The sequence below is a fragment of the Solanum tuberosum genome, unplaced genomic scaffold (genome assembly GCF_000226075.1).
Source record: "Solanum tuberosum cultivar DM 1-3 516 R44 unplaced genomic scaffold, SolTub_3.0 scf00040, whole genome shotgun sequence".
NCBI classification, from domain to species: Eukaryota; Viridiplantae; Streptophyta; class Magnoliopsida; order Solanales; family Solanaceae; genus Solanum; species Solanum tuberosum.
In genome coordinates this window covers 290,075-301,495 of record NW_006238964.1, presented here as the reverse complement: position 1 = coordinate 301,495, position 11,421 = coordinate 290,075, and the positions used below count along the sequence as shown (strand labels likewise).

Here is an 11,421-nt window from a genome sequence, read left to right as displayed (position 1 = left end):
ATGCATAATTGCAGATTTTTTCTGGGGAAAGGAAGGAGACAAAAAGAGTATCATTGGGCATCTTGGGAATCTCTGAGTTTTCCTTGTGAGGAGGGAGGTATTGGTGTGAGAATGTTGTCTGATATTTGTACTTTTTTACAATGCAAACATTGGTGGTTATTCAGGACCAAAGAGTCTCTTTGGGGACAGTTCCTTAGAGCTAAATACTGCAAGGTATCACATCCAGCTGCAAGGAAATGGGACAATAGGCAATCTCTTGTGTGGAAATATATGCTAAAAAATAGGAGCATGATAGAAAAGAACATCAGGTGGAAGATCAATTCTGGCAACTGTTCCTTTTGGTGGGATGATTGGCTTGGAATTGGAGCTCTTGGTAATCTCATAAATGGAATTTCTAGTCAAAACAATACCAAAGTGCACCACTTCTTGCTTGAAGGAAAATGGAATGAATTTAAGCTCAGACAACAGGTTCCTCCTAGATTAGTAACACAGATCCTGAGGATGGACATCCAGTTCCAAGCAGCGGTCAAGAATGAGGCCATTTGGACACATAGAGAGGATGGAAATTTTTCCTGCTCCTCTGCCTGGGAAATCTGCAGGGCAAAAAAACAAAAATCCAAGATCAACACCCACATTTGGCATATATACATTCCTTTCAAGATCTCTTTTTTGATGTGGAGAGCTCTTAGATTCAAATTGCCTACCAATGACAAGATCATCAACTTTGGTGTGGAACCTGCGAAGTGTTGCTGCTGCATCAGACAGGGATGGGACGATATTAATCATATCTTCTCAGCAGGTTACTTCGCCACTCACATCTGGAAATTTTTCTCAGGACTGTTTGGAGTTGACTACCAATACACACCTCTGAAAAATCACTTACCAAAAGTGGTGGAGTCTCACTCCTAGAAATGAGGTCCACAAACTCATAATTCAAGTTGTCCCTTTACTGGTCTCCTGGACTTGTGGAAGAACAGATGCAGAGCCAAATATGAAAGGAAGAAATCCAGCATTTCAAGAGTCCAATTCATGATCTTCAAAGACACCAACCTTCTACTTCAAACAACTTATCTATATATACAATGGCCTATGAACTGGAAGGATGTTATGAGGATAATTGAGAAGTGCAGGCATGATATTAAAGTAAATCCAGTCACTTGGGAAAAACACTCCCAACATTTTCAAATTGAATACAGATGGAAGGGCATTAATCAATCCGGGAAGAATTGACGGAGGGGGCATTATTAGAGATGACTCAGGAAACATGGTATATGCATTCTCTATCCCTCTTGGCATTGGAACCAACAACTTAGCACAAATACAAGTTGTTGTTTATGGTATTCAGTGGGGTCTAAGAATGGTTATAACAGGCTAGTCCTAGAGGTAGATTCTGAATTGGTTACAACATGGATCACCACCAATAACAAGTCTCCTTGGAAGCTGATGCAGGCAATGTCTGATCTTCAAAACCTCACCAGACAGTGTGAATTTTTTCAGTGCAGACACATCTACAGAGAAGCCAACTGTACAGCTGACTTCCTTGCTAAATGGAGCCACAAATTCAGCAGAAACCAGCACTTCTACACCAGCCAGCAACTTCCTCCAGCAGCAAAAGGAAGTTACGTTTTGGAAAAAATGGGGATGACCAATTTCAGAAGGAAGAAGCTCAAGAGAATCAAGCATCCACCTTGATACTACCTCATTACGACATATATAGAAAGTTCTATAATTTTGGTACCCTACCCTTTTCATTTTGGCTATGGTTAATTTTAATTATAGCTATAGTGAATAGGCGTAGGTTTTTTATTCTCCTTGTAAGGGGAGAGTCTCCCTTATTTAAATTTCATAGTTGATATGCAAAGAGATGGGTCCTCTCTTAGGTGTCTTCTTTGATTTTCCCTTAGACTATGGGGATGAGCTGGTTAACCTTAGTAGGATAACTTACTCAAAACCACCTTAGGTGGAGGTAAGGTTTATGCCTCCCTCTTTGTACTTTTATTTTTATTTATGATAAGGCCTGGGGGTGTTTGCTAAGCCCCTGACCCCCCCAAGGGTCGTTAAAAAAAAAAAAACAAGAAAATTTTTATTGAGAAAAAAAGAATTCATTATGATTGAAAAACTTATAGAAAAAATAATGAGTGATAAGAAGAATTATTTAGAGAAAAAATCAATTTATTTATTAAATTTCATATTAAATTCGGAGGAGAATAAGGAGAAATTTATATTTTGAATTACAATTGAAAGGATCCTAAATTAGTGCTCACATTATTTCTTTCCATTCTTTATTCTTCTAATCTCGTTCTTTTTAAAAAAGAATTATTTAATTTTTTCCGTTTTTGTCCTTATGTACCACCTTTAATTAATGTTTGTTTTATTTTTTTTATTTATCTTTAATTATACTTTAATTTGTTGACATTTTTTAAATTTTAAAAGACTAAAAGTCTCACTTTAAAATTTTACAAAAACATCAAAGGTAACCATATTTAATTTTGTTCATCAACAATCATATTAATTTTATTACTTCCTTACCTTAATCTGATAATTAATGTCATTTATATCATTTTCTTATTTTTCTTTTAAATTACTTTCTTTTATTTTTTTATTACAAGGAATTAGTTATTATAATTTTGTAAAATATATATTAATATTTCTTAATGTAATTTTATTTTATTTTTTATAAAAAAATTAGATCATCTTTTCTGCTAAAGATCTATACGATTATACCCATATCAAATAATGAAGTTAAAAATAGAAAATGATGACACTCTTCTTAATTCAAATATTATTTAATTTTATCAAAAAAGTTTTTACGTTTTCTCTTATATTTTTTTAAAAAAATAATTGCTCAAAAATTTGTCTATTTTGCATTTTTCCAAATTTTAAATCATTTCACCATTAGTGCTATTAATTTTTTCCCCTTAATCTCATCATTAGTGTTATTTATATCATTTCTACTTAATTTGATAAAAAAGTTCATTTTAATATGAAGTCAACTTAATATGAAGATATTATTTCTTTTCTTAATGATTTTATTTAAGAGGAAACACAAATCTCGACTCTAATCAAAATAGAATTTGCCTTTTTATTTCTACTTAATTTGATAAAAAAGTTCATTTTAATATGAAGTCAACTTAATATGAAGATATTATTTCTTTTCTTAATGATTTTATTTAAGAGGAAACACAAATCTCGACTCTAATCAAAATAGAATTTGCCTTTTTATTTCTACTTAATTTGATAAAAAAGTTCATTTTAAATTAGACAAGTTTCCTAGTCAGTTAATAAAAGCTAAATATTTTTAAAAGCTCGACAATTCTTTACTAGTAAGCAATCTTCACTTAAAAATTAAAAATAAACAGGTGTAAAAATAATCCTTTAGTTTTGAGACAAAATGAGTCTCTTTTACCTAAAAAAATAAAATATAAAATTTGTGCCCCCAGGTTTGATGTAGTTGGATTTGGCATAATTCGTTGTCCCAATCCTTTTGAGTTAAGGAGAAAGGGAATGGCGAGCCACCTTCCAATTTCAACTCTTTCCCTATCGACTCATGTCTCTCAATTGACGTTCCCAAAAACGAAGCTGAATCTACGTCCAAGATCTTCAATGAGATGTGCAGTTTCGGTTGCCTCTGAGCCAATTCTAACCAACAATGGCAAACCATTCCCAGCTGAGGTATCGAGAACAATTCTGGAATTATCTTCAGTTGGCACTTTATCCACCCCGACCCAAGATGGTTGGCCTTTAGGTATTGGTGTACGTTTCGCTGTTGACCCTCATGGCACTCCAGTACTCTTTCTCAATCACTCAACTTCCAATTTCGCTCTCAATTCCAAGTCTAGCTTCCTTGTTCAGGTCACCTCTCTCTCTCTTTTTGTGCTTTTTCCCATATCTCTATTTCATCTAACCCACTTGCTATATCAGTTACAACAATATGGGTTGCGGACTCCACAGTGCACCATACAGGGGACGCTACAAAAACCACAAGATACCACAGCTTTGAAGGTCAGATAAGGATTATCCAATTTACACCTCCCCTTTTTCCTTCACTGCTCCACCAAGGTTAAACTCAACACTACTTTTCAAATTAATTTGGATCTCAATACTTACATAGAGGGAGTGATAAGCACGCACTAGAGTTTTAATTTCCAGTATACGTGATGAAATGTAGGATTTTGGCGGTGAAAGAGGGTACCACCTATTCATTCGACCCTTCTCTTCTTCAGTGCTTTGCTAGTGTAGGAAAAAGTATTGTCATTTAGAAAGAAATAAATACACAATCACATATTCATGATATGATCTGATAAATTTATCTCCGGGCATGGTATTCACTATTTTTCAACGAATTGTGTGCAGTTGACAGTAGTAATTAGTGCACTTCTTTTTTGTCCAATTTTAACAATGTCATATGTTATAAGCTGGTGCTTCGTTAGTGATGAATTTTATCAAGTTTCCTTCTTCCATGATAATCTGAACTTTCCATTGATGACACTAAAGTTTCTTCTTTTAGAAGCTTCATTCAGTTTGGGAAAAAAAATTTGGGCATGAAGTAGATGAGGATCGCTTATTTTTGCTTTCTGTGGAACGGGTACTTCAGATTGAAGATTTTGCAGAGGTTTGTAGTCTATTTTCTATGAAGAATGCTTTATCTCGTTGATTTCCATTGGCCACTTACAGCTTTGTTTTGTCTTCTTCAGTAGGGATTGTTTTACCTTATTTTATCTCCATATTGAAAGCAAGTTTGGTTAGTGTATATATGTTATAAAAAATAATCATCTTGTATTAGTATCCCTACTTATCATTTGAACAGAACAAGTTAGTTAAAGTCAATTATCTAAGAGCATGTATTTAAATATGAGAGAAAAAATTTACATTATCCATACCAAGCAGTCATTCAAGTTTATTTTTTTGCCCTGAATAGTAGTTCATGCTGATTACTGATTGTGCAGTTACATTAATGATAATTATACGAGATATACTTTCAGGATGGAATTTGGGTCACTTCATCAGACTATAAGTCAGCGAACCCTGATCCTCTTCGAGACTTTGCAGAAAGAATGATTGACGAGATAAATACTAACAATAGGGAAGACATCTTACGGTTTTGCAACATCTATGTAGATTTGGATTTCCAGGTATGTAATGAACCCAACATTATGACTTTCTCTTACTCCCAATTTAGTTTAAAATTTTCACTTTTGTTCTGTTTTTAGTATAATAGGTCTAAGTGAAAAAAAAAATAATTCTGCTTCAAGGAGGGTAGTGGGACCAACCCATTATCCATCAAATTTGAGATTGGAAACAACAAATTATAGGACCAAATTCTGTTGAATCGAGCAGAAAGATATTTATCATTGTCCACCTTAGAAAAGTAGACAATGTTTGGAATAACTGAGAAAGTAAAGCAGGACAGCATTTTTGGGACAGTGGAATATTAATAAACCCATGATCCAGAAAATAATTTTAGGGTAAGAGCATATAGACCATCGTTGAACTGTAAATAAATAATGATCAGAGTTCCAAGAGTGATATATATATACAGAGAACTTTTGGTAAATCTAATCACTGGTCATACATGATCAAACTTCTCAGAGCTTAGGCTTTGGGTTATGAAATAGGATTAGCAGTGGCATCATGATGGCCCTAGGTTCACATTAGCAGTTGATAATGTGCCTTTTTACCTGGCTCAAGAGTTCTGTTTGATCGTTGTCTCACTCTCTTTTCTAGTTTGATAGGTACAATTTGGTCATTTTCTCCATGTTCCATTTTCACCAAATAAAAGCTGTCTTAAGTTTAGATTGACATGCAATGTTATCCATTACCTAGTAGTCTGGTAGAATGCTTAATTGTTTACATATTTGATATGTGCTCCGGGTCAGGGAAGCAAGCTAAGATGGTTTGGGCATGTGAAGAAGAGGTGGGCGGATGTGCCAGTAAGGAGGTGTGAGAAGTTGGTTGTAGCAGGAGTTAAGTGAGGTAGAGGTAGGCTGAAGAAGAATTGGGGGAGGTGATTAGATAAGATATGACACAACTTCAGGTTTTTGAGTGTTGTTGCCTTTTGATGGGAAAGGCAGGAGGCTAGCCCTATCTCCCCGCAGCCTTAACAGTAGTAGTTTTTAGTAATGGGTAGTTTTTTTATTCTTCAAGGTGTTTTACTATGTGTTGCTTCATTTTCTTTGTATCTTAATATTTTCTTGCAACCATGGTCGAACATCTTCTCTTTTGAGCAGAGGGTCTATCTGAAACATCCTCTCTAACCCCACAAAGGTAGATGTAAGATCTGCGTATATCTGACCCTCCCTAGACCCACCCCACTTGTGGGACTACACTGAGCATGTTGTTGTTGTTTTGCTCCAGGTCAAGGAATGTAATGCTTTCCTAGTCTGTTGTGTACTCTAAAGAAGTATGTTACGATTTTGAACTGGTTTTTCTTTTCTTTTCTTGCAGGTTTGCGATGGCAAGATGCTTTGGGTTGATAGATTAGGTTTTGATGTCCGGTTCAGGTCTCCTCTGAATGATGTGTTTGAAGCTCGTATCCCTTTTCCGAGAGAAGTTACAGATGAGAAGGGTGCAAAATCATCATTCAACTGCATGTCTCAATTTGCTTGGGAAGTAGAAAAGAATTTCCATGCTGCAGATTTTGAAAAGGTGAAACAAGTGAAAAAGATGGAGCACAGAGGACTGTGAAGAATCATATTTATCCTGATGGTTGTGCAATTATCAATTGCATGTATTATTTTTCATTAGGGTAGGTGAGCGAGAATGTAAATGTGGTGGAAGAAGGAAGGAACATGTTACTCCTGTGGCTAATGATGTTGTTTAAGACTCCACAAAAGCTTAGTTGGCAACTCTCTCTAGAGTTGTGTTGGAAAAAAAAGGTTGGTAGACATTTTTCTATTTAGTTTCCACTCTTTTATGCAGTAGCATGGAAAATCAAAAGAGACTATGGGCTTATTTCTCTTTGTTTTTGTACGTCAATTATGGATGACAAGTAAAAAGAAACGCTACAGATTTCCTTTGTTTTAGAGAGAGCCTAAAAAGAAAAAATAAGTCTCGTTGTTGTACGTACTATAAAGGGGAAACCAAGAAAATGGTGTATGCTGTTTTGGAAAATTAGTTTTGCCTTTTCTAACTAAAATCCATAAGAGTAGTTGTAGTAGCTCAACTACCAATTTTAATTGGAACACCTTCCTTTAATTCCGGATGACCAGAATCAAGATTATTAATGTCCTAATAATAGATTAATTGTTTTTGTACTCTATACACTAAATCAAGGACAAAGCCATCAATCAAATTAGGAGGTTAGTCATTGAGACAAAAAGAGCCAAATGACATCACTTGCTTGTACAAGTGAGGAAATCAATAGTCTTAGTGGACTTTTTTGGTAACCAAAGTTATTTTATGGATATGGATTGGATATCTCATTATCCCACCATATATGATACTCCCTTCGTTTCACAAAGAATAACCTCCTTTCCTTTTTAGTCAGTTTCAAAAAAATGACCTCTTTCCTTTTTTGGTAACATTTTACTTTTTGCTTTCCACGTGGCATGTTTAAGACCACAAGATTAAGGGCAATTTTGTACATTTGACATAATTTTAATTTAGGACCACAAGATTCAAAAGTCTTCTTTAATTTCTTAAACTTCGTGCCAAGTCAAACTAGACCAATCTTTTTGAAACGGAGGGAGTAACTTTTTTCAGATGAGATAAAATAATCTTGAGGTTATTGTCCCTTATTCATCCTATAAAAAACCAAACGACCCCTAATAGTAATTGGGTAAAATGAATACTCCCTTCGTTTATTTTAATTTGTCACAGAAAAGTTGAGTGTATAAAAGGAGGAAGAAAATATAGCATTTTTGTGATTTGAAATAGACCTTTATTTTAGCGCCTATGCTATTTGTTGTCGGCATTAATTCTACCTTCAACTTTATCTTTTTTGTTATTATAGGTTCAAAACGTGGCCCAGTTAATTAGAAAATGAAATATTTCCATACTTGTTTATACTTCAAATTTTGAAATTAAGAAAATATTTCCTTATAAACGACCAAATTGCTTTTTATTTTTTTTTGGAAAAAGAAGAGGTAGTTGAAAGGGTTACTAGAATGAATCCAAGTTTTGTTTGATTAATTAGAAATAGTTCAGAGAACATATTTTTAGTTGAGATCCACTGGCAGTCGTCCATTGGTTTGAATAAATAAATGAATTGACTTTCCTTTAATTACGCCATAATCTTCTCCTTTCTTATAGAGTATTAATTAATTACTGCCAAATTGCTTCACTCTCTTTTTACTACAGTTATCCATCACCCTCACTAAAGTCTTGTAGTATGATTTTATTGATACTCCCGAATATTCCAACGCCTTAAATTCTTAAATATCAAAATTATTTAACTACTTCTTCGATATTTAAAATTCACGGATCTACTTGATTACTAATTAAATTAAAATCCAGACACTCGATCTATTTCTAAAGTTTTAGTAATATGAAATGGAACACATCTCATCAAATACTATTGAAAGAGCAAGTTACAAGTACAAACTGTAACTGAATCAAAGCAATAATTGATGGAAGGAAAGATGAGTGAATTAGTCAATTATTACATCCAAACCAATTCATAATATAATAATAATAATAATAATAGTTTGTCGTGTTTCAATCTTTTCTATACTTGTGCCATTTAAAAAAAGCAATAATGATTTTTTAAATTTTAACTTTTCATATAACAATTATAAAATTAAATAACATTTTAATATATAATTTCAATTTAAGATCATAAAATTAAAAAAAAAAAATCTTTTATTTTCGTAAAACTTTATATCAAAATGAAACTATAGGATAAGTATAAGAAACTGGAGATGTAGAAAGTGGCAAGTTGAGTCAGGTAAGTCAGGAGAGTGTGAGGTGGGCTCATTTTTTCTCTCTGTCATTCGCTCATACCCACCCTCTACATGCACAATCTCACATTAATATTCTATTTATAAAACATTAGTAATTCAAAGTATAATTTTTAAAATTTAGGCAGATTATATTTTGTGTTAAACAATATACAAGATGTGAAATTTATTTTGTTGGTTCCCGTCCGTGATGTATTAGCTAGGGTATCATGTAGTATAGTTTTGGTAAATGAAGAATGTAAAATGTTTTTGTTAGGTTATAACATTACTCAAAGGCCAAAGTGTATTATTTATTAGGTGAAGTGAAGGAGAAAGTGTCGGTGGCAGGAGAGGAGAGGAGAGGAGAGGAGAGGAGACAGAGGCACCCGACACACTTTTAACTTACTCCAACACTAAACATTGCTCCTCTCTCTGGATCCTACCCAACTCACCTTTACCTTACACATATACTTACTATATAATTATAAAATAATACTATCGTAAAGTAAAATGTTAAAAGGAAAAAAAGAAAAATAAATATTAATGTAAACATTACACTTAGGAGTGCGGGTGTTTTGTTTTAGTTTCCTTCTATATATTTATATATTATTTGGAGTAATATCATATCTTGAGCAGAATCAGTATGGACGCGAGGCAAGTGTTGGCTGGAGTTCTTACTATCACTATGTTCGTTATGCTCGGAGATATGATCAAAAGGGACCACTTTGATGTAATCAATCCCCTTCTTCTTCATTCTCTGCAATTCTACTCTTGTTCAATTCTATTTGTATTTACAGATCTATCTATCTATCTATGAATGAATTTAGGTGGATTCTGAAGCATCAATTCATGCTACCAGAAAGCAAAGTCTACTTACCAATGGAGCTGGACCTTGGAAACAGGATGCCCAATCCCTAACCTCCTGTTGGTCTAAACCACTTATCGGTGAGAGATCTATCACTTATATATTCACGCTCCACTAGGCACTAGTAGAGTATTATTACTTTTTTAATAATCTTTGTAACAGGGGAAGCTCATGAATCACAAGGATATGTTACCTTCTCCCTCACTAATGGTCCTGAATATCACCTCTCTCAGGTAGTATTTATTTATTTATTTCAGCTTCAACCATAAATTAATTCCTCCACTTACTTATATTTACTTTCAACTTTTAGATTGCTGATGCCGTCGTAATAGCTAGATATCTGCGAGCAACTCTCCTACTCCCCGACATAAGAGGAGGAACTGAACAAAGGTCAGTTCGAGTGGAGTTGAGTTTAGAATACTCTTCCTTCTCAAATTGTTTCAAATTCACACTATTTGACATGTTTACAGGAAATTTGAACATGTCTATGATGTTGAGCAGTTTGTGAAAAAACTTGATGGGGTGGTAAAAGTAGCAAAATCTCTCCCCTCTAAAGTCGTCACAGGACCAGTTGTGAAGGTTCCTAGCAGGGTTACTGAAGAATATATTACTGATAACATCGAGCCAATTTTCAGATCAAAGGGGAACATTAGGCTCGCCACGTATTTTCCCTCAGTAAACATGAAAAAAACGAAAGAGAACAGCAACATCGACTCAATTGCATGTTTGGGGATGTTTGGAACTCTAGAGCTTCAGCCTGAAGTTAATGGAGTAGTTGAATCTATGGTGGAGCGCTTAAAAACTCTGAGCAGGAAGTCAAACGGCCAGTTTATCGCAGTGGATCTAAGGGTTGATATGCTGGAGAAAAAGGGTTGCCAAGGAAACAGTGCTTCTAAATCGAAGAGTTGCTATGGTCCACAGGAGATAGCCATGTTTCTGAGAAAAATTGGTTTCAACAAAGATACAACTATATATCTTACTCAATCTAGGTGGGATAACAGCCTTGATGCATTAAAGGATCTCTTTCCTAGAACATACACCAAGGTAAAGTGAAACTTCCAAATATATACATATATATCTTGTGTTTAGTCTTGACTCTTCACTTTGAATTGCAATTGCAATTGCAGGAAAGCATAATGCCCATGGACAAAAAGGCGAGATTTCTTGATATGGAGAATTCTGAAGTGGAGAAAGTTATCGACTTCTACATGTGTTCTGAGAGTGATGTATTTGTACCAGCCATCTCAGGTCTCTTTTATGCGAATGTGGCCGGCAAGAGAATCGCCTCTGGGAAGACTCAAATACTAGTTCCTGCTCATATTTCTGGTTCCTCTGCTTCTTCAACAGACTACATATCTCATTACGTCTCAAAAAAGAACCACTTTGCCTATTCGTGCTTCTGCTAGCTATATACACTAGTAGTATTAAGATGCTCTCTCTCTCTCTCTAGTTTGTTTACACAAAACAACAAGTTTGCTTGTAGTGATGAATATTTAGATAGACCTTTCTGGGTGGGGTTCTTTTGTCCCTCTTCCCTTCAACCCCCAAACAATATCATTTGTTGGACTCGGAAATATGGTATTGTCATACAAATATAGTGATGGAAAGTATTGAGTTCCCATTATGCACTAAGCACGTATTTCATTTGTTTGAATCATAAATAAATCTTGAAGCCCGATG

General features: G+C 34.5%; 3 protein-coding genes across 3 annotated transcripts; all 3 read left to right on the top strand.

Annotated features, from left to right (window-relative positions):
- Positions 1 to 1,692, top strand: LOC107059795 (uncharacterized). The gene is made up of 2 exons (XM_015306796.1): positions 1 to 799; positions 1,346 to 1,692. Exons 1-2 carry the CDS (start codon positions 1 to 3, stop codon positions 1,690 to 1,692), a joined length of 1,146 nt encoding a protein of 381 aa, XP_015162282.1.
- A 1,744-nt stretch (positions 1,693 to 3,436) lies between these two features.
- On the top strand, positions 3,437 to 6,866 carry LOC102578175 (glutamyl-tRNA reductase-binding protein, chloroplastic). The gene is made up of 5 exons (XM_006342804.2): positions 3,437 to 3,852; positions 3,922 to 4,002; positions 4,508 to 4,612; positions 4,983 to 5,132; positions 6,445 to 6,866. The coding sequence occupies exons 1-5, from the start codon at positions 3,505 to 3,507 to the stop codon at positions 6,682 to 6,684; spliced, it is 924 nt and encodes a 307-aa protein (XP_006342866.1). The 5' UTR covers positions 3,437 to 3,504; the 3' UTR covers positions 6,685 to 6,866.
- A 2,621-nt stretch (positions 6,867 to 9,487) lies between these two features.
- Positions 9,488 to 11,373, top strand: LOC102606164 (uncharacterized protein At1g04910-like). Its single transcript, XM_006342803.2, has 6 exons — positions 9,488 to 9,606; positions 9,704 to 9,821; positions 9,904 to 9,974; positions 10,052 to 10,131; positions 10,212 to 10,785; positions 10,869 to 11,373. The coding sequence occupies exons 1-6, from the start codon at positions 9,520 to 9,522 to the stop codon at positions 11,145 to 11,147; spliced, it is 1,209 nt and encodes a 402-aa protein (XP_006342865.1). The 5' UTR covers positions 9,488 to 9,519; the 3' UTR covers positions 11,148 to 11,373.
- The last annotated feature ends 48 nt before the right edge of the window (positions 11,374 to 11,421 follow it).